This window comes from Chenopodium quinoa, unplaced genomic scaffold (genome assembly GCF_001683475.1).
Source record: "Chenopodium quinoa cultivar QQ74 unplaced genomic scaffold, ASM168347v1, whole genome shotgun sequence".
Classification (NCBI taxonomy): Eukaryota; Viridiplantae; Streptophyta; class Magnoliopsida; order Caryophyllales; family Amaranthaceae; genus Chenopodium; species Chenopodium quinoa.
In genome coordinates, this window is record NW_018745067.1 from 87,177 (window position 1) to 111,202 (window position 24,026).

Genomic DNA, 24,026 nt, shown 5'->3' on the forward strand with positions numbered 1-24,026 from the left:
ATTTTGCATTGGATTAAAACTTATTTACGAAAATATAGTCCACATAGTTTGGGAATACATTTGTAGTAATTTTTAATTTAGAGACAAACCACTTACCTTACGCAGCGGTTTAGACTAAAACCACTACTTAAGGTAGCAGCTTGTGTTTAGTACTACAAGTAAAGATATGGAGTTGCAATTTACTCTGAAAAATAAAAGACACTTAATATTTTGTAAGTGTTTTCAATACTTGTGTAGTATAACATAAATTTGTGTGCAAGATTGTAACATAAATGGTCATTACTTAGATGGTTAAACAATTTTTTTTAAAAGTTAAGTGTATCCACTTTTTTTAAAAAATTTAATTGTTGGTTGCATGGGTGACATGAGGGATTGAAAAAATGTTGGAGTGATAAATGTACCGATATGGGTAAGTACTAGTAGGTAACTAGTTAAACTTGTGAAAAATCCCAATCTAAATTTGGTTTCACCAAAATTAATGAAATAATCAATTTGACAGTTAAGTGGACCTTGGCTCCACGACGAGAAGAGCTTGTGACTTCTCTGTATCAACAAGAGAACACAACACCAAAATCTGGTCTTCTCTGAAACCAAAGACAAGATTCAGAAAAAAATGGATCTAAATTCACTTCTTCACTCTCTCATTCCTTCTTTCACCTCTGTAAGTTCATTCTTAATTATTGATTTGAACCTTCAATTCACTCGATTTTGCGGCTGTATAAATTAATTTTGATCTTTTTCGATAATTTCATGGAAATTATAGGTGGGTTTATTGTTGTCGTATTTTGGGTACTTAGCTATATTCGGGTCTGTTCTACCCGGCAAGATTGTTCCTGGCGCTACTTTAAGCGACGGCACTCGTCTCCATTATCGTTGCAATGGTTTTTCCCTCTTTTTATTTCATAATTTTAATCACATTTTTCTATATTTTTGTTTTTTTAATGAAATTAAATTGGGGTTTTCTGCGTTGATTAAATTGATTTTTTGGTTGGGTTTTAGGTTTGTTGTCATTGACTTTGTTGGTGTTGCTTCTTGGAGGTGGGGTTGCTGTTGGATTCGTATCACCTACAGTATGTAATCTCTGTTGCTGTGGCATTATGCATTTTCTAGTATGTTACTCGGATTTTGGTACTCATGTCTGACATTGGTGCATACATGTTCAAGTGTTTCATTTGGTTGTGTTAATTAATTTATTAATTTTCGTTATTTGGCATCAAACGAAGTGTTGAAGTGTTCATGCCGATGTGAAGGGTCAAGGTTATGACATCACATAGGTACTTGAGGTGAAATGATTAAAGCGAATAATATGGATAATTTGTGTTTTTGTAAATTTGTTATTGCACTTGTAAGAGTAATTTTCTGCCGGAGAGCTTCATGCATTGCTGAACTAAAAATTTATGAGCTCTGGTTGGTGTTTGGAAGTATAACCTGCTGCTCTTGTCATAGCTGGCACCATCATGAGACGAGGAATTATAGTCATTGTATTGGACAGAATTATACTTCGTATTTGTTTAGTCATGATTATTTAAGTGTAGATGATTACCCATGTAACAAGGAAAAGTAACACAGAAAATTAAAAATGAACACACTTGTACTCTGTAGGTATTTGATTTTGTCTGCATTTATTGTTGCTTCTTTGGTTTCGTGGTTCTGTTTTAGCTTGCAGTAACTGGACCAATTTGTTCATACGCAGGTCATTGTGGATAGGGGACTTGAGCTTTTATCTGCGACCTTTATATTCTGCTTTGTTGTAAGTGCTGCCTTTCTCTTGACAAATTAAATAAAATTGTATTGAGGGCCTCTGTATATGTGTACGTGTACTTATACACCTTTCCTTGTGCTGATTCTCAAACATATCGACCGAGTAATCGTTTGTTACCCCTTCTATCTTGCTATATAATATGTATGCTCTTTCATCAACTAAAATTTCTTTCTCTGTGGCTCTAGTCTCTGCATTTGTTCGTTGCATTTTATTTCATGTTTCATGGAGTTAAGAGCTGTCTTATGCTAGAAGACATTTGGCTATTATGCAATCTTTGATATAATGTAGTGTATAGGTGGTCCTAAGAGTCCTAACTCAACTTCTTACCTACTAAGGGCCTGTTCTCTTACGTTGAAATTCAATTCAGCTCGGCTCAGCTCCTAATTTCCTTCTCTTATAAAATATTCATTTCAGTTCAGTCAGTTCAGCTGAGTTCAGTCAATGAGAACAAGCCCTAAATAATGAAAATTAGATAGTTTTAAGTGTTTCTTTAAGGATTGCTGAAAGCGTTATAATGGGCTATGTTAGGCCAAATAAGGTGATATGGGCTTCTTACTAAGGAGACAAGCTAAGGACGCATGAGGCATGTAGGAGAAATTGCAGGTCCTTATGGGGTGCCCTTAGTAAATAACCTTCTAGAATAGAGAATTCTAGAAAAGCATGGTATCTTATCTAATTAAATATCTAGAAAATTTTAGATAGCTAGCTAAATGGCATAATCCCAACCACATACATAAGGAGGTTAGAAAACTCCATAATTAAGGGGCTTACCTATATATAGGCGTGGTGTATAGCATTAATTTGAATGTAGCTCATCACGTTATAACACATTATTCTCATAAAAAATAAGCTCTCATTTTCCACGTCTCTCTAGATACACTTGTTAGAATACTTGCGTTCTCACTTAGACTTCCACAATTTTTTAATAAGACTAAATTAAGTGGTTATATCTTAGTTTTAAAAGACGCGAGGACTAAATTAAGTGGTTGTATCTTAGCCTAGCCTTATCGTATATGAGGCACACATTATATAACTTTTTTTATTATATATATTTATATGTGGCACTTGATAATTTCAAATAAATAGTCTAAATAAATTAAAGTGATGTCAACAATTTATTAGTTTAAATTAGTAGATTAAAAAGAATGAATCAAAAAATTTGTTAAAAAAATGAATTGAATAGTATTATATAATTTCATTAGCGAACTACCTTTATTAACCCTATAAACAGTATCACATGCCGCTTGAACCATAAATTGTTGTGGAAAATTAAGCATAACCCAAGCTTCTCTCCAAATGCGTATTGGCATAATTCATGATAACAATCGAAACGCTTTTCACACACTGCCGCAATTCGATCATTTGCCATAAGGTATATAATGTTATAACCCATGATACTAACAATAACGTCATATTCGGACGCGTGAAATATTCAATGATTTATAATTAAAATAAATCAAATGACTTGTATATGTGGATTAAGAAGAATGAATCAAAAAATTTGTAAAAAAATGAATAGATTATTGTAAAAACATGAAAAAAAGAAAAGAGAGAAATTGGAAGAGTCAAAGTCACAAGAGAGATTCATATGCTAAATCTATTGAAATTTTTTTGCTATTAATGGTTGATAAAATAAAGCATCTAACCTTTTGCTACAATTTTATAAATTTACAATTGCTAATCTTGCTTTCCGAATTAATCCACAACACACTAATCCAATCTATAAACTAATACTAAAACAGAACATGTTTATATCATTTTTGACACATGTCAAACTATCTAATTTTCATTTTTGACACATGTCAAACTATCATTAAACTATCATTTTTGACATATGATGTCATTGTTTTTTTTTATTTATTTATTTATTTTTTATTTTTGTTACTCCGTATTATAATGTATAATACTTTTAAATATTTTCAACACAACTGATCAACAAATTTTTTTTTTCTCAATTTAATTTTAATAATTTGGCCTTATTATTTCAATTTTCTTATACACATTGCATTTGTATATTTCATATGAATTGCCTCATTTTTTTTAAATATTATATCACAATTTAATTATGGAAAAAATTGTTACTATCGTGCGAAGCACATGCATTAATCTAGTTAGAAATAAATTTGGACAATATAAATCATATATTTCCTCCGTTCTTTTATTATTGCACCACTTGCCTTTTTAGGAAGTTCCACAAATATTGCATCATTTCCTCTTTAGGAAAAAAATTATTTGTGTTCACACTAAAAATACCCAAAATACCCTTGTTTTTTCACACTTACCTTTTCATTTATCAATATGTTACATGGACAATTTTGTATTTTTACCTTTCTCTCTCTTATTTTTTCCCACTACTAAAATATTTTTACTTAACCCCGTGCAATAATAAAAAAACGGAGGAAGTATGTGATTTCCAAAAAAAAAAAAAAAAAAATAAAATAAAATTGTCATCAGACTAAAATCTTACATTATTGTTTTGAAATCAATGGAATATCCTATAGATTTAAATAATTTATCATCTCCACTAGTTGGCTTGAACATCATTATCAACACTCTCAACTTAAGATTTCTTATACTTAGTAATTCTATTGCTGAACTTTATAGAATTTCATTATTTATTTATAATGATAACATGTCTTACAAGTGTTTGTAATATACTCACAAGTCACAGTAAGCTTAATTACTATGTATGGTTATTTACTCCGATATAAAATCCAAAAGACTGAAATTGATAACCTGTAAGTGTGAGACCAATTAGGTGTGTATGAAAATTTTAACATGGAACAGAAAATTTTATGCTAGCAATCTTATTTGTAGATGTGAAGATTTGAGTGTAGTAAATGTAGTGTTAATTACTGAAGTATAAGGAATCACAACGAAAATTAACTTTTAGTAATACACCTTCGTGATGAAGCGAAAGAACAAATCGTATTGGTTGTGAAACTCCTATTTGTAGTTCATTCAATAAATAGGAGAAATGATGTAATGTAACTTTAGTTTTAGGAAAAAATGTATATAACCACTCCTCAAATAACCTAAAGTTGATTTACCACCCATTTTTTGTTTATTTTAAATAACCATCCCTTAAAGTTAAAAAAAACTAGAAATCACCACCTCTTAACTAAAAGTTATCAATTTTCATACCCAAATTTGGTCTATTAAGGTTTTCAGGGCCGCTTTGGTCCTATGGATCTGGTTTGAGGTCCAAACACCCAAAAAAAAGTATCAGATTTGCTTCTTTTTAAGAGTTTCACACAAATCGAGGTAATTTTTTATATGCAAAATGAGGCATTTCCAATATTTTTTTTTTCAATTCTGAGTTTAAATTGAACTCAAAGGGCCAAAGTGTCCCCAAAACATTAATAGACCAAGTAGTGGCACGAAATCATTGTATTTATTTTTAAAAATTGAACTTTTAGTTCAGAGGTGGTGATTTCTAATTTTTTTTTTTAACTTTAAGGGGTGGTTATTTAAAATAAACAAAAAAAAGGGTAATAAAACCAATTTTAGGTGATTTGAGAGGAAGTTATTTGCAATTTATCCTTAGTTTTATTAAGATTTTGTATTACATTTGAATTGAATTTTGTCATTTCATTGTATTATTAATAAATATAAAAAATTCGAATTTATATTTTGAAATGAATATTTGTTTTTTTGGTTTACTTGCATTTTCATGAAATCTAGTATACATTTTTTACTTAATATCTTTGATTGCATGATAATAGAACTTTTAAAAAGTTAAAATTATGAAAGTGCACATTGAAATGAATCTAAGAGAACCTTACATGATTTTTTTTTTTTAATTCTATTTTTTTAATACAAATCACATGTTGAGGTAATATTTATCTAAGTTTGACCAAATGAATAGTACATGATGGTGAACATAATCGATAACTTTCCAAATTAGGTCAGAATCAGAATGGATTAAATCGTTCCCTTAAATTTTGGGTACCAATTCCTATTGTCAAAAAATACATTTTTAATTTTTGAGTAACTTTTTTGGTCTTTAATTTTTTAAGTTTGTAATAATTGTTTCAATTTTAAAATTTTTTAGGCTTTAAAAAAGCTTTGTTTTTATACATTGAACTTTAAAATTTTTTATACATTGAACTTTAAAAAAATGCCTGAACTTTCAGGTTTCGAAAAATTAGGAATTGGTAGATGCAAATCCAATTTTTGACGCCAAATATTCAGTTTATACTCGTTAATGTCATTCGGTATAATATTAAAAAATAATATTCAATTTAAGGCTTTATGCATGAGAAAATAATGATATAAAATCGAACATAGAAATTTTCCTATTAAATTAGATATATTTATTTTTTCATCTGTTATGTGCTAATTGTTATTCCCTCTCTATTTTCATTTCAATGCTCTGGTTTTGATTGTGCACACATTTTCAAATGCAAATCGTTAGTGCTACAAAAAATCCGAGTCGAGCCGAGTTTTAGTCTCTTGAACGAGCTTTTAAAAATCCTGTTTGAGTTTGGCTTGTTAAGGATTTAGCTTGTTTGAACTTTGTTCATGAACGTGCTCGTTTTTTATTTCGAATTTAAGCTCGTGCTTGAACAAACTTAATACTAGCTTAATTAATAAACAAGCCCTAATTTATAATTAAAAATGATTTCTTTTGACTTTTAATGCATCCATTTAATTTTTTATAAAAAGTTTCCATTCAATCTATAGAAATAAATAAAGTAAGGGTTTTCCCGCCTATATAGGGTGAAATAATTTATAATTCTTTCATATATGTCTTCAGTAAAAGATATATAAATTTACTAAAGTAGATTTAATATTTTTCGAGCTTGAACATGAACCGAGCTATAATCGGTCGTGAACAAATTTATAAATGAACTTAAACGAGTTGTTCGCGAATATTATTGAGTCGAACATGAAATTGTTCGAGCTTTGTTCATTTATTTGACAAGCTTAAGATAATTTTTCAAGCTTGTTTATTACTTAATAAATGAGTTTGTAAAATTGATAATTTTGAAGCACTATTTGAGAATAATCAAATAAGACCCTACATAACTTTGTTTCTTCTTTTATACTTCCTCCGTTCTATTAATATTGCAACAAGGAGGAAATTACACATCCCAAAGCACATTTTATATGCTAAATATCTATAATTATGTAAGAGTAAAAATTATAAAAAGTTAATATTGTGAAAGTATTTTATGAGACAAATCCAACGAGATCCCACATGCCTATATTTTACTTAATGTATAAATCATACTATATGGTCAAACAAGAGTGATGAATAGTGCAAAAAGTCCATTGTTGAAATATTAATAGAACAAAGGAAGTATATTTTGGGAATGATTTAGAAAATTTTCTAAAATTGTTAAAGAACGACAAGGAGTATTATTTTCTAACATTTAACTTTTGTTTTTGTTTTTGTTTTTTAGAATGAAGATTGTTAAAATTGTGAATGTATCTTTGTAAAGAGTTATCTTATGTTCATTTATGCTTTAATAATTAATTTATTTTATTGATTTTCGTAAATGAATTAATTGTGGAATAAAAAAAAAACCCTTAATAATGTGCAAGTATATATATATAAACAAAGATACTAATGATATTAAATATTATTTAAATTGTTGATTATTAGGTTTGTTCTACATTTGATATCACACATCTTGATTTTCCAAAGTTGCAATGTCTATTTGATTCTTCGATGGTTATTGATTTGTATTTTGTGGTTGACATTTAACTTGTACACGTTATAGCTTGAAAACATTCTGAACTAATATTTTGTAATTTTTAATGTCAGGTAACCTTGTTACTTTGTGTTGCCGGTAGCATTTCACATGACAAAGGTTCATCGCTGAAGCCTCATGTATCTGGAAATTGGATTCATGACTGGTAATGTTTTCCCATTAGCCTGAATGAACAAAATTAAGTAAATTTTTAAAATTTGATGTACTGCACAGTGCATACCATAGTAGATTATGGTCTTGAAAAATAGTTATAAGATATGGTAGGATATAAATTTATAATCTTGAGCAAACAATGGTTTGTTTTGTTTACGAGTTGCCTATGAATTACTAAATAAATAAACTTTTTACATGCTAATTAACCTCCAATTTGCCATGATTTTTACTTTTGTTGTGGCAATGCACCTTGAAGATCTTTGAGAAAAAAACTGCACTCCAATCACATATGCAAGGAAGAATTATCAAGGGTGATAAAACCTCAAGGATTAATCATTTGTGCTTTGTCAACAGCTTTTATAAGAGTTTGTTAGAATTGAAGGGAAACATTGAGAATAATTGTAGAGAAATATTGTAGAGACTCTAGAGAGAAGTTGCTTTGGAGAGATTCCACCTCCTGAAAGTAGACAAAGATTTTATCTACCTAATTTTATGTGATTAACTTATTCAATCTATGAGTTTGCATAATTCTTTGCAAGTTTAGATAAGTTTTAGATTAGTTAAGTAACTTAAGTTCAAGGAAATAAGTTCAAATTTGGAAAAATAAATTCTAATAAGGGTTACTCAAGTTCAAATTACAACTAAAATAAGTTTTAATAGGTTCAGATAAGTTAAGTTAAATTTAGATTCAATTAAGTTTGGATAGGTTCAGATAAGTAAGTAAAAATCAAGTGAATTGAACACATCCAATTATATAACCCCGAATTATGTTGCTTACCTGCTATAACTAGTGGGTTGAAACGCTTGAAGAATAGGTTTCCGGCTTGAAGGAACAGGTGGCATCACTATATACTACCTTTGCCGAACAAGTGACAATGACCATTCACATTACAACGAATTTACGATTTTATCCTTACATATAGACCCAAGAGCTACTCATAATTTCATTTGGAGAGAAATTATATCTAGCTTGGTGGGGAGTAATGCATGAATCATCCAACCCCCCCCCCCCCCCCTCCCCCCACTCCTCCAATCAAGATATTTGAGCTTTATAAACAATTGTCATAAGAGTTTGTTAGAATTGTAGGGAAATATTGTGTATAATGAGTAGTATATATTGTGAGAGAGTTCACCTCTTACAAGGGAAATATTGTATCTTGCTTAGTTCCTTGATTAACATTAACATTAACTAATATGATCTATTTGATTGCCTATTTCCCTTTGCTTAACTTATTCTAAAAACCATAATACTATGTTGCATACATGTTTACAAGATAGTCATAGCAAAACCATATGCTTTCAACTTGAGCTTTTTGTCGGTAGCATAAACTTATACTCCCTCCCTCCCATAATATAGTTCATGTTTTCCTATTTTGGAGATCCAAAATGTTGTTCCTGTTTGTATTTTTGAATAGTATGTAAATACTATTATATCGTCACTTTTTTTTAACTTTATTCATTGTATTTCCTAATTTACCTTTGAATTTTGCACATGCCTTGTACTTTTTTCCACTCTCTCTCTAACTTTTGTCTATGATTGTACTTTTCACTTTTATTAATGTACTCCATCCATTTTCTCCTCTTATTTCTTAAATACTGTGAAAAACACAAACAATTACTATATTATGAGACACAGGGAATACAATATTGTACTTACTATGGAGAAGAGTTAAAAAAAAAAAACGAAAAATAAGGTGCCTTGTTACCAAAAATATTAATGGCCTTTTCAACCTAAACCAAGGGTTTTCCCCTATATTTATACATATAGCATTAATTGATGTAGACGGTCGTTCTACCATTGCTACATAAATTATTACCTACTACGTTGAGCATTAGAAAGTCATTACTTCCTCCATTTATTTAGTCATACCTTAATGACTTTCACATTTGCAAATGCACAACTTTAACCATTAAATTTCAAAGTATCTATTAGTAGATACTATAGGATGTAAATTGTTATGTATCGTACAAGATCTCACATGACTATGTTTTTTCAAAAAATAAAGTAAAACTTGGGAATTTTTTGTTGTCAAAGCCATCTTTTGTGTGTGTGTGTTTCCAAAGATGTGGTGTGAAGTCATATACGTGTTAAGAATGTTGCCCAGTACCTTTTAATAGTTCTTGCCTTGGATGATGTGGGTAAAAGGGTTAGCATATCCAACTTTGGACTTGCAACAATAAGAAAACATTTAAGTAGACCTGTATCATAGTGATAATTGTATGCTAATCTTACAACAAACGAAAATGGTGCACATATTAATGAAACATTTTAATTTAGCTCACTGTAACTGAAAGCCAGTGAATAGTGAGCCTTTTCTCCATTTGAAATGGACAGAGATTTGTGGCCAACAAGTCAATGTATGCATCTTTGTCTCACACATTTGCGTCTTGAATTTGAGTACCCTTTGTAGCGCCTTGCATGCTTATGATCAAGACTGACATTCAGAATGGACTATGGATTTTCAATTTGCAATACCGAAGAAGACAAAAGCAGCAGCAAGGACAGGGCACCCTCCCACTCTCAACACAAGCAACGTCTCCTTAATGGCATAGTAGGGTTGTTGGCCTATTTTTACTATGGTAACTTAGCTAGAGACTAGTAGTAGTAAAATAGCAATTAAAGCTTTTGTCCACTTATGAACAATTGTAGTAGTATAAATAGTAGAAGTCACAAGTAGAGAATTCATCCTGAAATTGTATGAAGAACCTTTGAGAGTTATGGCCTAAAGCCATTAAACGTTGTACGAAGCTTTAAGCTAATCCATCCTGATTCAGCCTTCTGTTTTATTAATCTTCTGTTTAGTAACCCACGTTCGTTGCACTTGGTATCAGAGCCAACATGCCTCCGACACCATTGACGGTGATGCCAGAGCGAGTGAGGAGTGGGTAGAGGAAATTTGTGAGAAGTTGGGTGACGGGGAGAACTCTCTACAGCATACCTTGCCGAAGGACCAACGAACAGCCATAGACGACGTCCGACAGATGCTTGAGGGAAGAATCGACTGTTTTCGCACGCCTAAAATCAACAAAACACTCTAATGGTGAGCAAGCAAGATAAGTTAATGGAAGAGATTTGGGGGCCATCAAAGCCCTAGGCAAACAACCGGCCCATAACGGTGGACGATGAGGTGGAGCAACCGCTCAACACGGGTGCGTTCAATGAACCACCGATGAATGGTGGTGGCTTCAACGGCATCCGTTTCGGGAACTGGGAGCCTGGAATGGGAGGAGGTTTCCTCAGCCACAATGATCCGTTCCACGACCCTTACAACGACCACCATGACTATCGTGGTAACTGGCAGTTCCGCAAACTGGATATGTCGGTCTTTGACGGCTCGGATCCAGATGGATGGGTGTTAAGGGGCGAGCAGCACTTCCAATTTTATCGGCTCACTGAGGTCGAAAAATTGCAGGCCGCGGTCGTGGCCATGGATGGCGACGCGCTGCGGTGCGGTCGTGGCCATGGACGGCCGGTCCTCAATTGGGACAACATAAAGCTTCGGGTTCTCACACAATATCGGCCGGTAAATGCAAGAACCCTCCACGAGCAGTGGCTCGCTGGGGAGCAAACCACCAACATTCATAGAGAAGGCGTCGCCTTTGACCGCTGTGGCGGAGAGTATAATGAAGGGACAATTCGTCAACAAGCTCAAGGATGATATAAAGGCGGAAATCCATTAAACCTAGCGGATGCGATGGATTTGGCCGTACGGGTTGAAGAACGTAACCGGGTTAACGGGTTGAAGAAGACAAGTGGAGCGTATGCCAAACCAGGGCCGTATTCGTATTTTAACCGTAGTCCAGCTACAACCCTTTTGGGAGTTGGCAGCCCAAACACATATATCCAACCAGTCCAGCCAACCTAAACACAACCCCCCAGTCCACTAACCCTTATTGATCCAACCCCTAAACCAACACTAACCCAACCTATTCCCACCCAAACCACTCACAAACTTCCAGTGTGTCCGTTAATCGACCATTCACCACCTATCAAAATCGGAGCAACCCAAGTTCATCTCGATTCATGGAGAAGTCAGAAGGTTGACGGAGAGGGAAATACGAGAGAAGAAGAGGCTTTGCTTTAGGTGTGACGGTCAGTGGACCGGACCTACACACGTTTGCTCGACTAAAGGGCTTAGTGTGTTACTTGTGGAGGACAAGGAGTGTGAGGAGAATGGGGAGCTTTAAGCTCTTGAGACTCCGTCAGCCGAGGAGGAAGGAACACCCGCCACCATCTCCATGAATTCCCTAAGGGGAATTACCAACTGTGAAACTCACTGGCACCATTCAAGGGCAGCCCGTGGTGGTGATGATCGACCCCGACGCCACCGACAATTTCTTATCTCTTCACACCATAGATCACCTTGGATTGGCAGTCACCGGGAACCTTTGGGGTTTCACTTGGCAATGGCGAAGCTATCAAGGGGCAAGGACAATGCATCGGTGTCCGCTTGAAATTGAATGAGGAGGTGGAGTTGAATGAGGATTTTTTGCCACTACAATTGGAGAATTCGGATGTGATTTTAGGGGTGCAATGGTTGGAGAAATTAGGGGCTGTTTTGACTAATTGGAAGCTTTAAGAGATGAGTTTCCAATGGAGGGGGAAACAAGTCACCATTAAAGGTGATCCTAGCTTGGCACGCACCGGTATCACACTCAAGGCGATGATACGGACCCTCGGGGAGGAAAAAAGGGGTTTTTTTTGTTGGAGATGAATAGTTTGGAAGGAAGGCAGGAGAAGGAGAGTAATGTTATACCTGAATTTTTACAGGAGGTAGTGGCTACTTTTGAGGAAGTGTGTAATGAACTAAAAGGGTTTCCTCCAATGAGGGGACATGAGCACGCCATAGTGCTTAAGGAAGGGAGCAACCCCGTAAGCGTAAGGCTGTATCGTTATCCGCAATTCCAAAAAGATGAAATCGAAAAGCTAATCGGAGAAATGCTCACCGCCGGGATTATACGGCCATCTTTTTCAAGCCCTTTTTCAAGCCCGATACTTTTGGTAAAAAAGAAGGATGGCTCGTGGCGTTTTTGTGTACATTATCGGGCCCTTAACAAGGAAACCGTGCCCGATAAATACTCGATACCAGTAATTGATGAATTGATGGATGAGCTAAATGGCGCACAAATATTTTCGAAGCTCGACTTGAAAGCCGGTTATCACCAAATTCTAGTGAGGCTGGAGGACACTCATAAAACGACTTTTCGTACACACTAAGGTCACTATGAGTTTCTAGTCATGCCTTTCGGGCTAACCAATGCACCGACTACCTTTTTACGCAAATTTGTACTCGTCTTTTTTACGACATTCTCGTGTATAGCACGAGCAAGGAGGAACATGTTAGTCACTTGAAGGAGGTATTAGCCACGCTCAAGGCCCACTCTCCATTTGCTGATAAAAAAAATGTGAATTTGGGAAAGAAGTTGTAGCTTATTTGGGGCATATTATCTCCAATGAAAGAGTGGCGGTTGATCAAGATAAAATTGAGTCCATCAAGAGTTGGCCCACACCAAAGTCTTTAAGAGACTTAAGAGGCTTTTTGGGCCTAACAGGATATTATAGAAAATTTATTCAACATTATGCTCACATAGCCCAGCTACTGACTGACCAACTCAAGAAGGATAATTTTGGTTGGTCGGCAAAGGCTTCCTTCAATAAATTGAAAACCGCCATGACTGTTGCTCCAGTGCTCCTGATGCCTGATTTTCAGAAGGTGTTCGTGGTGGAATCCGATGCCTCCGGATTCGGGTTAGGGGCGGTGCTAATGCAAGAGGGTTGTCCGGTGGCGTTTTTCAGCAAGTTGTTAGGGCCCGGTGGCCGAAGTAAGTCGATTTCTGAGAAAGAACTGAAGGCGTTGTGCTTAGCGGTGCAAAAGTGGAAACACTACTTATTGGGGCGGCTATTCATTGTACGGAGCGATCAACGAAGTCTGAAATATATCGCCCAACAACGAGAGGTGGGGATGGAATATCAACAGTGGGTGCGTAAGTTGATCGGTTTCGATTTTGATCTTCAATACAAGCCCGGCATCTCGAATCGTGTGGCCGACGCCTTGTCTAGGAGGGGTGGCGGTGAAGAGAATCCGAAATGTGGGGCCTTGATCACTTTACAAGCGGTGGATTGGGAAGTGTTAGAGAAGGAAATTCAGGAGGATGGGGAGATTAAGAAATTGAGAGCTGCGGTGGAGAGAGGAGAGAGCACCCCTGGGTACTCGGTGGAACAGGGGAAGCTGTTGTATAAAGGTTGAAGGGTAATCCCGCGAAAGTCTTTGTTTCGGGCTTACCACGATTCACCGAAAGGGGGCCACGAAGGGGAAACAAAAACATACTTGAGGTTGGTTTGAGAGTGGAGCTGCCGGAATGCGGCGAGATGTGGTCGATTACATCATAGGGTGTGCGGTCTGCCAACGCAACAAGCTCTCTCAATAATCTCTGGCGGGTCTATTGCAACCACTACCCATTCCGGAGAAGGTTTGGGAGGATATAATGATGGATTTCATTGACGGACTTCCGCGTTCCAAAGGGGTGGATACGGTGTTTGTAGTGGTGGATCGATTTTCGAAGTACACCCATTTCATAGGGCTTAAACACCCCTTTATTGCTCATACCGTGGCTGAGATTTTTGTGAGAGAGGTGGTGCAATTGCATGGGATTCCGCAACATAGTAACTGACAGAGATAGAATTTTTGTGAGCATTTTTTGGAAGGAGTTGTTTCGGCTTCAGGGGACAAACCTCAAGAGGAGTACTTCGTACCATCCGTAAACGGATGGACAGTCGGAGGTCGTGAACAAGAGACTAGAGACCAACCTTCGTTATTTGCCGGATAGCAACCCAGGACTTGGTCTCAATGGTTACCTTGGGCGGACTATTCGTACAACACCTCTACTCACTCAACAACCCACATGACTCCATTAAGGTGCTATATGGAAGGGACCCACCGAAATTGATGAAGGTAGGAATGGGTCAGACCTCGGTTGACAAAGTGGAGGAGGTCTTGCAAGAAAGGGGCATGATGCTAGAAGAATTGAAGATGAACCTTGTGCGTGCACAGCAAGTGATGAAGGGGAATGCTGATTCAAAGAGAAGAGAGGTGGAATTTAAGGTGGGGGATCACGTTTTTCTGAAGCTGCAACCTTATAGGCAGCGCTCTTTAGCTAGACGACCCTTTGAGAAGCTCGCTGCACGCTTCTATGGGCCGTTCGAGATCATTCAACGTGTGGGCAAGGTGGCCTACAAGCTGTTACTTCCGGAATCTTGCCGCCTCCACCCTGTGCTCCATGTATCACAGCTCAAACAAGTTGTGGGTAGTGTTCCTAGTTCGCCTACAATTCCCATTCAAATCACCCCGGAGTTGGAGTTAGTGGTGGAACCCGAGCAAGTGTTGGATAGTAGGCCTAAGTTGAGACGGAGCGAAGGACTAGAGGTACTAATCAAATGGCATGGAGTGCCAGAATTCGAGTCCACCTGGGAAGATGCCAAAGCAATCAAGGCCAAGTTCCCGGACTTCCACCTTGAGGACAAGGTGGCGCTTTTGGGGGGGGGGGGAGTATTGCAATGCACCAGCCACCTCTAATCACTGTCGTGTACCGAAGAAGACAAAAGCTGCAGCAAGGACATGGCACCCTCCCATTCACCCTCCCACTCTCAACACAAACAATGGCTCCTTAGTGGCAAAGCAGGGCTGTTGGCCTATTTTTACTATGGTAACTTAGCTAAAGACAAGTAGTAGTAAAATAGCAATTAAAGCTTTTGTCCACTTATTAACAATTGTAGTAGTATAAATAGTAGAAATCACAAGTGAGAAATCATCCAGAAATTGTATGAAGAACCTTTGAGAGTTATGGCCTAAAGCCATTAAACGTTGTACGCAAGCTTTAAGCTAATCTATCCTCGATCAGCCTTCCGTTTCATTAATCTTCTGCTTAGCAACCCACGCTCGTTGCAAATTTCAATTTTGAAGTGCTTAATAATTTCATTCTATATTCTATATGGTCATAGGATTTGGTCCCCTTATTCTTGCTGTTTAATGATTTCATTTCTAATAGGTGGTTTGGAATACAGCTGAATCCTCAATTTATGGGCATTGATCTCAAGTATGTCTTACAACTTTCACTCTCTTGAAATACTCATCGTAGATTAAGTTGTAGGATATGCTACTAATGCATCAACATTTGTATTCACTTCTGTATGAACTTTTTGACATTGGTTTCAATTATAGTTTTTGATGACAAAGCTTATACACTTGAATCTTCTCTTGGATTCTGCCCTCTACTTCATAATCTTTAATGCTTCTTCAGTTCTTGTGAATTTGTGACTTATATACTGCATACGAATAACTTGCAGAAGTGCCTGGTACATGGTTCACTTTGATCTTTTTCTTGCTAATTTGATTTCTTTTGTGTACACGTTAACCCCCCCCCCCCCCCCTTTTTTTTTTCCTTTACATGGCTTGTCAAATAGAAGTTGACTAGAGACTTGCCATGCTTAATCTGAACATGTAGAGATTGTTTTGTTTGCTACAGTTGAGGCCTGATATTGTATACTGACTAGTTATTATGCATTGAGCAACATTGTGTGGTAAACATATTTCATGCCTTAGCATTCTGTTTGCAGATTTTTCTTTGTGAGAGCTGGGATGCTGGGATGGTTACTTATTAATCTTTCAATTTTGGCTAAAAGTTTACAAGATAGCAACTTAAATCGGTCTATGGTTTTATACCAGCTATATTGCACTGTAATGCCTCTTTCTGATCCTCTTGCTGAGACCGTCACTTTCTATATTTATGGGATGAAAATTTATTGTCTCATATGTTGTTTCAGTTTTACATCCTGGACTACTTCTTCTATGAGGAATACATGACTTCCACGTAAGTGCATCACCTTCTCTTTATGCTCTTAAGTTCCAATGAAAGTTTAGGCCTTAGATATTGGATGCCTTATGATCTATTTTTTGTACTTTCTTGCTTATGTGGTGAGGAATGGCTTTGTTTTGATTGTCTTCACATCTTAGTAGACTCAGTCCACCTAGAAAAAAGATTTGGGAGTTATTTATTTATTTATAAATATTATATTTATTATTTTGGGAGGCAATGAGAATCCTTATTCCTCCCTTCTTCCTTCTTTGGGGTTTGAGAGTGTTGTGTCTCTAGCCAAACTTATTTTAATACTAAATTGATTTCTAAAACGCTCGTAGTTATATTTCATTTCATCAATCCGAATGGAAAAGAGTGATCTTTTAACTAATAGAAGCTTACGTCAGTGTTTAATGTGTAATACAACTCAAAATCAAGCGGTGTCTTAAGAGCTCTTAGACTACAATGCTTGGTACAGCCAAATTATCTATGATTAAAAAAAAAATGTCTTCTTCATGTATGTGACATATAGTACCTGCACATTATCATTGTGGGATGCATTGAAGTGAAAATGAATCTTGAAAACTGGGATTGTTGCTGCTCATTTTATCACAATCAAGGTGTGACTTGGAAATATTTTGAGTACAATTGTTTCTAAATTATGTATCTTCTCAATTTTGTAGTTGGGACATTATTGCAGAGAGATTGGGCTTTATGCTGGTGTTTGGGGATCTTTTGTGGATTCCTTTCACATTTAGTATCCAGGTATATTTTGATTATTTGAAAATCCTCCCCGGAACCATTCATTGCTTTTGCTATGCTAGCAATTTGTGGCGCTATTCTTCACCTTCATTTGTTTCTTTGTTTTGTTTCCTGATTTTGGAATGAGTTTACCAAGAGAGGAAATCCAAAAACAGAAGTACACTAATTTTTTAGTTTAATATGCATATGTTCAATTTAAACTTAAAGTTAGTTTTGTGGGAAACTTATGTAGAAATATGCACGTTATATTCAAATATAATGCACATGATGAAAAAGTTGCACACTCAGTTTAAAAAATATGCACATTCAGCTATTAAAGTATGCACAAAAGTAAATGGCTTGTATTACATCGTGACCTTTGATTCCTTCTCATTATAAGCATCTTTCTCATTTAAAGAATGCTTAAATTTCAGTCTTAAGCCAATGTTTTATTACCTACACTCGCCAACTATGATTCTCTCCTTCCACTGAATGTTACTCCCTCCATTTTCAAATACTTGCTCCATTTCTCCATGCGCGGAGTTTTAGGTGAAATTGGAGAAAGTAATAAAATATGGAGGTAGTGGGGTTAGTGGAAGGTAAATTGGAGGAGAGAATCTAAAGGTAACAAAATATAATTCTATTCGGTCCTACTAGTCGAGAGAAATGAATTAAATATTGTAAAACATTTTCAAACAAAGAAATGGAACAAGTATTTAAAAACGGTCGGAAATGGAAAGTGGAGCAAGTATTTAAAAACTTTTTCTTTTTCTTCTTAACCTAATATCATTTAAGTCATCTTTTAGTCTTCCCCTATCTCTTCAAAGAACCCCTATCCTAACCCTCTACTTTCCTTACTAGTGCATCTTTTGATCCCCGTTAAACATGCCCAAACTAACGCAATCGGTTCTCTCTTATTTTATCCTCAATGTCTGCAATTCCAACTTTCCTCCTACTATCTTCATTTGTAATTCTATCCTTTAAGGTGTTCCCAATCTTCCCATACATCCATGTCTTTATCCTCAATGTCTGCAGCTCCAACTTTCCTCCTAATATCTTCATGTCTAATTTTATTCTTTAAGGTGTTCCCACACATCTATGTCAATATACTTATTTCTGCTACTCTCACCTTAATATGATCATTCGTGTCGAGCATCATGGCCCATGTAAAATTTACATTTAGATAAATCCGACTTCATCTCACTAGCTAATTTACATTGTGTGCGTGGCGTGCATGTGCGTGCCTGCTTGCGTGTGTATGTGTGCCTGCTTGCGTGTGTGTGTGTGTTCTACATGTGTTGTGTGCGTGTGTGTGTTTGTGCGCGTGTGCATGCGTGTGTGTTCTCCATAAGTCTAGTGTGCATGCGTGCGCGCTCGCACAGTGTCTGTGTGTTCTCCACATGTCTATATCTAGTGATGTTGTCAACGGATTTAAAATCCTCCCTCCATTGTCCATGTTCACTCTCCAATTAAATTCGCTATCTAATCAATCTTTGTCTATTTGATATTTTCTTCAGTTTTTGTCTCAAAGTCTCATCTCATAGCTTTTGCTTCTACTTCTCTTGTACTAGTCATTATTATCGTTAAGGATTTTCAGAAGCTTGTTCAAACTAATCTGAACCTAACTTTTTATGTTGAGACAATACTAACCTAGACAAACAAACAAAATTTGACAGCTAAAGGATACAGGATATGGATATAATTTACTTGTCAATGGTGTCGAGGGAGTTATAAAAGTGTAACTAGTTTGGTCCGTGCAATGCCTTAGGTAATTACATGTACATTTTCCATCCTCTTTTGTCATTAATTAGGTTTTGTTGTGGAATAAAATCATCTAGTACAACATATATTAGGGGATAAGTCTTTGGTTATCAAATTTAAGGTTGCCAGTACAAACCTTGTATCAACTGCATTTATATTTTTAATCGACATAAAATGTTAACACATGGATGAGATGAGAGAGAGTGCCATGTGGCGCGGTAGGCTTTATTAGGAATTTTTTTAATGTATACTATAGATATAGATTTTTATCTCTCTTGAAGACTAGGTGATCCAACGTTTTTTCTTTTTAATATTTTTATTTTTACAGGGGTGGTGGCTTTTGAGGAATAAGGTGGATTTAACCACTGCTGCAGTAGTGGCAAATTGCATCGTCTTTTTGATGGGGTAATTACCATTCAATATTTTTGGTGCGCTGTGTGTTGGTTTTTGTTTGTGCTCTTCCCCTTTCTATTTCTTGTCTCCTTTTCTTTGAGCTACCCCTGACTGGAGATTTCTATAACTCTTAATTACACGTTCTAATTTGGACAGGTACCGCATCTTTAGGGGAGCTAACAGGCAGAAGCACGTGTTTAAGAAGAATCCTAAAGCACCGATATGGGGCAAACCTCCTAAGGTCATTGGGGGCAAATTGCTTGCTTCTGGCTATTGGTAAGTTTCCATGAATTGATTTTTTTATTTTCTAAAGTTTCGCTTTATAACAAAATAAGAAATGATGAATAAAATTGTGTTTGGAAAATCTTTAATTGTTATTATTTTATGGTGCAAATGTTTGAGAAATCGATGGTAGATTAATGTTGAATATTTGAACTTGTTATTGCAAATTGCTAGAGAACACTTGATTGCTGAATGTACAAGTAAAATTTGGTTGTGCGAAGTCTCCTCTTGTATTATTTCTTGCTCAGAGCTCTCCACATCCTTGCTTTGCTCGCAAGATAGGGATTAAAATCAGTGGCTGAGAACAAGCTAGAACACTTTCCCTGTTTAGCTAATGCGCATCAGCATAGATTTGTGACATTGTGTGCTTTGTATTGATAAAAAAAAAGGCTTAATTTGGTAGGTTTTTATATTTTGTTTTGCTGTATATTGCTATAATACTTGTATGTTGTCAATAATAGAAGTTAACAAGAATTTAATACTGACATATATCAATTGTTGTATAAAATTGCGGAAACTTTAGAAATGGATGCATGGAAGAGTTCCTGTTGCCAATGCATAGACATTTTGCATGACTATAGCAAAATAATATACACTTCTTGTAATGATGCATTGATCTTGATAACTTACCTTTGCTGTTTCAGGGGAATCGCTAGGCACTGTAATTATCTAGGAGATTTGTTGTTGGCACTATCCTTCAGTTTACCATGTGGAATTAGGTGACGTTCATGCTCTCAATCTAATAATGCTTGCAATTGTGTATGGGCCTGATAGCTTTATTGACTTGTTGTCTCGTGTTTGCAGCTCCCCAATTCCTTACTTTTATCCTACATATCTTCTTATTTTGCTGATCTGGAGAGAGAGAAGAGACGAAGCTCGATGTGCAGAGAAATACAAAGATATTTGGGCTGAGTACTGTAAAATTGTGCCCTGGAGAATATTACCATATGTTTATTAGGGTTTTACACCATCAACATTCTCTTCCGTACGGTCAGTGAGAGGTACCTCTTCTTAATACCACCATGCCAAATCAGGTTTCTTGTCCGTACATGAGCCTCATATTATCATTCCTACTACCCTAGTAGTGTGGTTTCCAATTTTTTAGTAACTATTGGCATATCATCTCTTAAGCATTGAAGTTTTAGGTTGATTTGTTGCTCTTAGCAGAAATCTGTAATTAATTTTGAAAGGTCTTGTAGTTTTATTGCTTTACTCTTTTCTTTTTTTTGGTTAATCAGTTTGGATTGTTGCGTGCTGTATACATTGTTTGTTCAATTGTACAATTTGTATCCCTGTTTGTGCTATCTAATTGTATATCTTTTGTTCCATGCCGTAAGCTAAACATCAAACCATAGAGGAGGGTAACGGATGTGGCATGCTCAACTAGAATTACCAAACTGTCATTCATTAAATAGCATTACTCCCAGTAAATCTGTAAACTGGTCTTTTGTTGCTTATTTCTCTTGGTTAATCAGTTTGGATCTCGACGTGTTGTGTACGTTGTTTGTACAATCTCGTTCATGAAACATTGGCGTATCTGTGATTTGTTTGTTTAGATGATAATCAGCGGAAAATCTAGTCACAATTGTATGTGTCACTGTTTGTAGTATCTATTTCTTTTGTTCCCTGTCATAGCTAAACTTCGAACCAGAGAGGAGTTAGCGAGTGTAGCCTGCTCAACTGGAATTACCAAATTGTCGTTCCTTGTATAGCATCACTTAAAATTTTTTTCGTTACTCAAATTTGTTAGTTTATCAATTCACTTTGTTATATTTCATTTGATCTATGATTTTAAACACTAGCACAGTTTTGGTTTAATAATGTAGGATATTTTCATACGAAATACGAAGTCATATACCTGGGCTACAGGCGATCAAAGCCAGAGTTGCAAATGGACAATGAGGTGTATGTCAAATATTGAAGAATGTTGTATAACAAGATATAGAAAGCTACAATAGTGTCGATCATTTTCACGAGTCAAGTGGTTCGAGAGATGTTTGGGATTTTCGTATTATTCATTGCTACAAAGAAGGTAATAAAGTGGCTGTTATGACATTACTTTTAGTTGTTAAATTTTCATCAAATTTGTAGGGTTTTCCTCCTCTATAGCACCATAAAAAAGAAGGTTATTCCATGTTGGTAAAATGGATGTTTTGTTGAATTTATAACTTTAGCAACCTATGTAAATGCAAAGGATAAAAAATCAAATCAGATGAACCAACTCTTAAAATTTGTGAACTTGTTGAGAGTGAGGGATAGCCTAAGTGCTTAAAGCTTCTTTTTCGGTTTCAGAAGATCTTAGGATTGATTCTTATCATCTGTCCTTGTGCTCTAAACACCAAAAAAAAAACAAAAGTGAACTTCTTAAATGAGACAAGCTTGGTGGAACAAATGGAACAACATTGAAGTACGTCATCAAATAGTCAATATAGGAAGGTTACCTTGAAGAAGAGGTAGAGCATTGAATTGTTTTATTAGATATTGGACATTTGTATTTGGTGTACTAGTATAAGTTAAATGAAATGTCATTTCATCAAAGTAAACATTGTCTTAGTAATCTATTGCAGTCAAAGTAAAGGAAATTTCTCATCTCTTGAAATACCTAGCAGTTGTGGGTCGTAAGATGTCTTTACGTCATTTCAAATAACCTCTACAATATACTTTCTTGATTTTATTTACTAATAATACTTCACATTCCTTGCTTGTCAACATGTTATTTTAATTACTAATATTGTTAATACTAATATATAAAAATAAACATTTACCATTAATAAAGTATAAGCCGAGGTGAATCTCATAAGATTACACATGACTTTTTTTCGTTAACTATAATTCATCAGAGCTAGTCAAAGTGGAGTATATGAATGATGTAAAAGTCAAATTGTTATTCCTTAATGTGTGGAGTCATGTATGAGAAGATGACTCATATAATTACAAGGGTAAAGGGCACCTTTCTTCACCCCCCCCCCCCCCCCCACCAATTTTAAATTCTTTGCTTTTATGTGAGGGAAGTTGAAGATAGTTTCTAAGAAAGTAATGGGCAAGTGAAATGTATGAGTCCAATTTTGTGATTGCACCCTAAAAATAGGCTTAAATGTCGTCAATTATAATTTTTATTACTAAAATTGACATCACCGTTTTTCCAATAGGTATTAACGAAATAAAGATATAGAAAATAAAAGATACGTGTACTTCATTTTTGTTATTTTGATGAAGGAAAGTGAAGTACAGAGAAAATATTTTTGATTTACAACTTTATAAGTTCATAAGGTGTTTCCGCATCACTTTATTCTTTTATTATCAAATCTCATATCCTTTTTCAAACTAAATATAAAAGCGCAATGTAAGAGTCTGTTCACATTTACTGAACTGAACTGAACTAATTGGAGTTGTACTGAATATATTTGAAATGAATATTTTATGAGAGAAGGAAATTAGGAGCTGAACTGATATTAAGTTGAAGTGAACAGACCCTAAGTCATTGTTTTTTCTATTCTAGTGAAATTCCCTTTATCTAAAAGGACCTTAGGATTTTCAAATATGTTTATATTTAAGGTTATTTTAGATTTTAACACCACACAAAAACCCGAAAATGGTTTTTAACACCTCCAAAAAAAAAAATTGATTTTAACACCACACAAACTAACAAAAAATGGGTATTACCACCACTTTACGGATTCCTAAACGGAATCAGTTAAGTGCCACGTGTCGCTTTCTTATTGGCCAAAAAAATTAAAAAAAAATTAAAAAAAAATCAAAAGACCTAAAACTACCCAGCCACCCCAGCCCCGCCGCCGCGCAACCACCACCTAACCACCCACCCACCCCTGCCCTCCCAAAAACCACCACCAGCGACGCCTTCGCTCACCCAACCTAGCTAAAACCTCCCCCTCCCTTTCCCGCAACCGCTTCGCCCCCAAAAACCACCTGACCCAAAACCCTCCTACCCTAATACGGTCACGATTCCGGCCAAAAATGGTCGAAATCGGCCAATTAAGGCAACTCAACCCCAAAACCGGCCGATTTCGTCCAATTATGGCCGAAATCGCGACGGTATTGGGGAAGGAGATTTTGGATTTGGTCGTTTTTGGGGGCGAAGCGGTTGCGGGAAGGGAGGGGGAAGGTTCATCTGGGTTGGGGGTGTGAAGGCGTCGCGGCCTGTGATGGTTTGGGGGAGGGAAGGAGTAGGTTTGTGGTTGGCGGTGGTTGCGCGGTGGTGGGGCTGGGGTGGCTGGGGTAGTTTTAGGGTTTTTTATTTTTATTTTTTTTATTTTTTTAAATTTTTTTAAACAACTAAAATGGTGACACGTGTCACTGAGGACCCCACTTAATGGAAATTTTGGACGGAATCCGTTAAGTGG

General features: G+C 35.8%; 1 protein-coding gene across 4 annotated transcripts; it reads left to right on the forward strand.

Moving 5' to 3' along the window:
• The first annotated feature begins 453 nt into the window (after positions 1-453).
• On the forward strand, positions 454-22,270 carry LOC110709402 (delta(14)-sterol reductase-like). Of its 4 annotated transcripts, none has more exons than XM_021887622.1 (14): positions 454-661; positions 764-881; positions 1,000-1,109; positions 1,694-1,750; positions 7,536-7,627; positions 15,682-15,729; positions 16,250-16,370; positions 16,457-16,503; positions 17,172-17,253; positions 19,319-19,395; positions 19,540-19,659; positions 20,310-20,384; positions 20,470-20,666; positions 21,473-22,270. In XM_021887622.1, the coding sequence occupies exons 1-13, from the start codon at positions 614-616 to the stop codon at positions 20,621-20,623; spliced, it is 1,149 nt and encodes a 382-aa protein (XP_021743314.1). In that variant the 5' UTR covers positions 454-613; the 3' UTR covers positions 20,624-20,666; positions 21,473-22,270. The 4 variants fall into 4 exon arrangements, with proteins under 4 accessions (XP_021743314.1, XP_021743313.1, XP_021743312.1 ...); XM_021887621.1 differs by having other exon boundaries at positions 21,492-22,269; XM_021887620.1 differs by lacking the exon at positions 21,473-22,270 and having other exon boundaries at positions 455-661; positions 20,470-20,993.
• The last annotated feature ends 1,756 nt before the right edge of the window (positions 22,271-24,026 follow it).

Bases quoted from the DNA above. Each gene is read 5' to 3' on its own strand.
- LOC110709402 (XM_021887622.1), top strand. From the start codon at position 614: ATGGATCTAAATTCACTTCTTCACTCTCTCATTCCTTCTTTCACCTCT. The intron at 15,730-16,249 runs GTATGTCTTACA...TTCTGTTTGCAG, and splicing joins TTTATGGGCATTGATCTCAA to ATTTTTCTTTGTGAGAGCTG. The intron at 19,660-20,309 runs GTAAGTTTCCAT...TTGCTGTTTCAG, and splicing joins TTGCTTGCTTCTGGCTATTG to GGGAATCGCTAGGCACTGTA.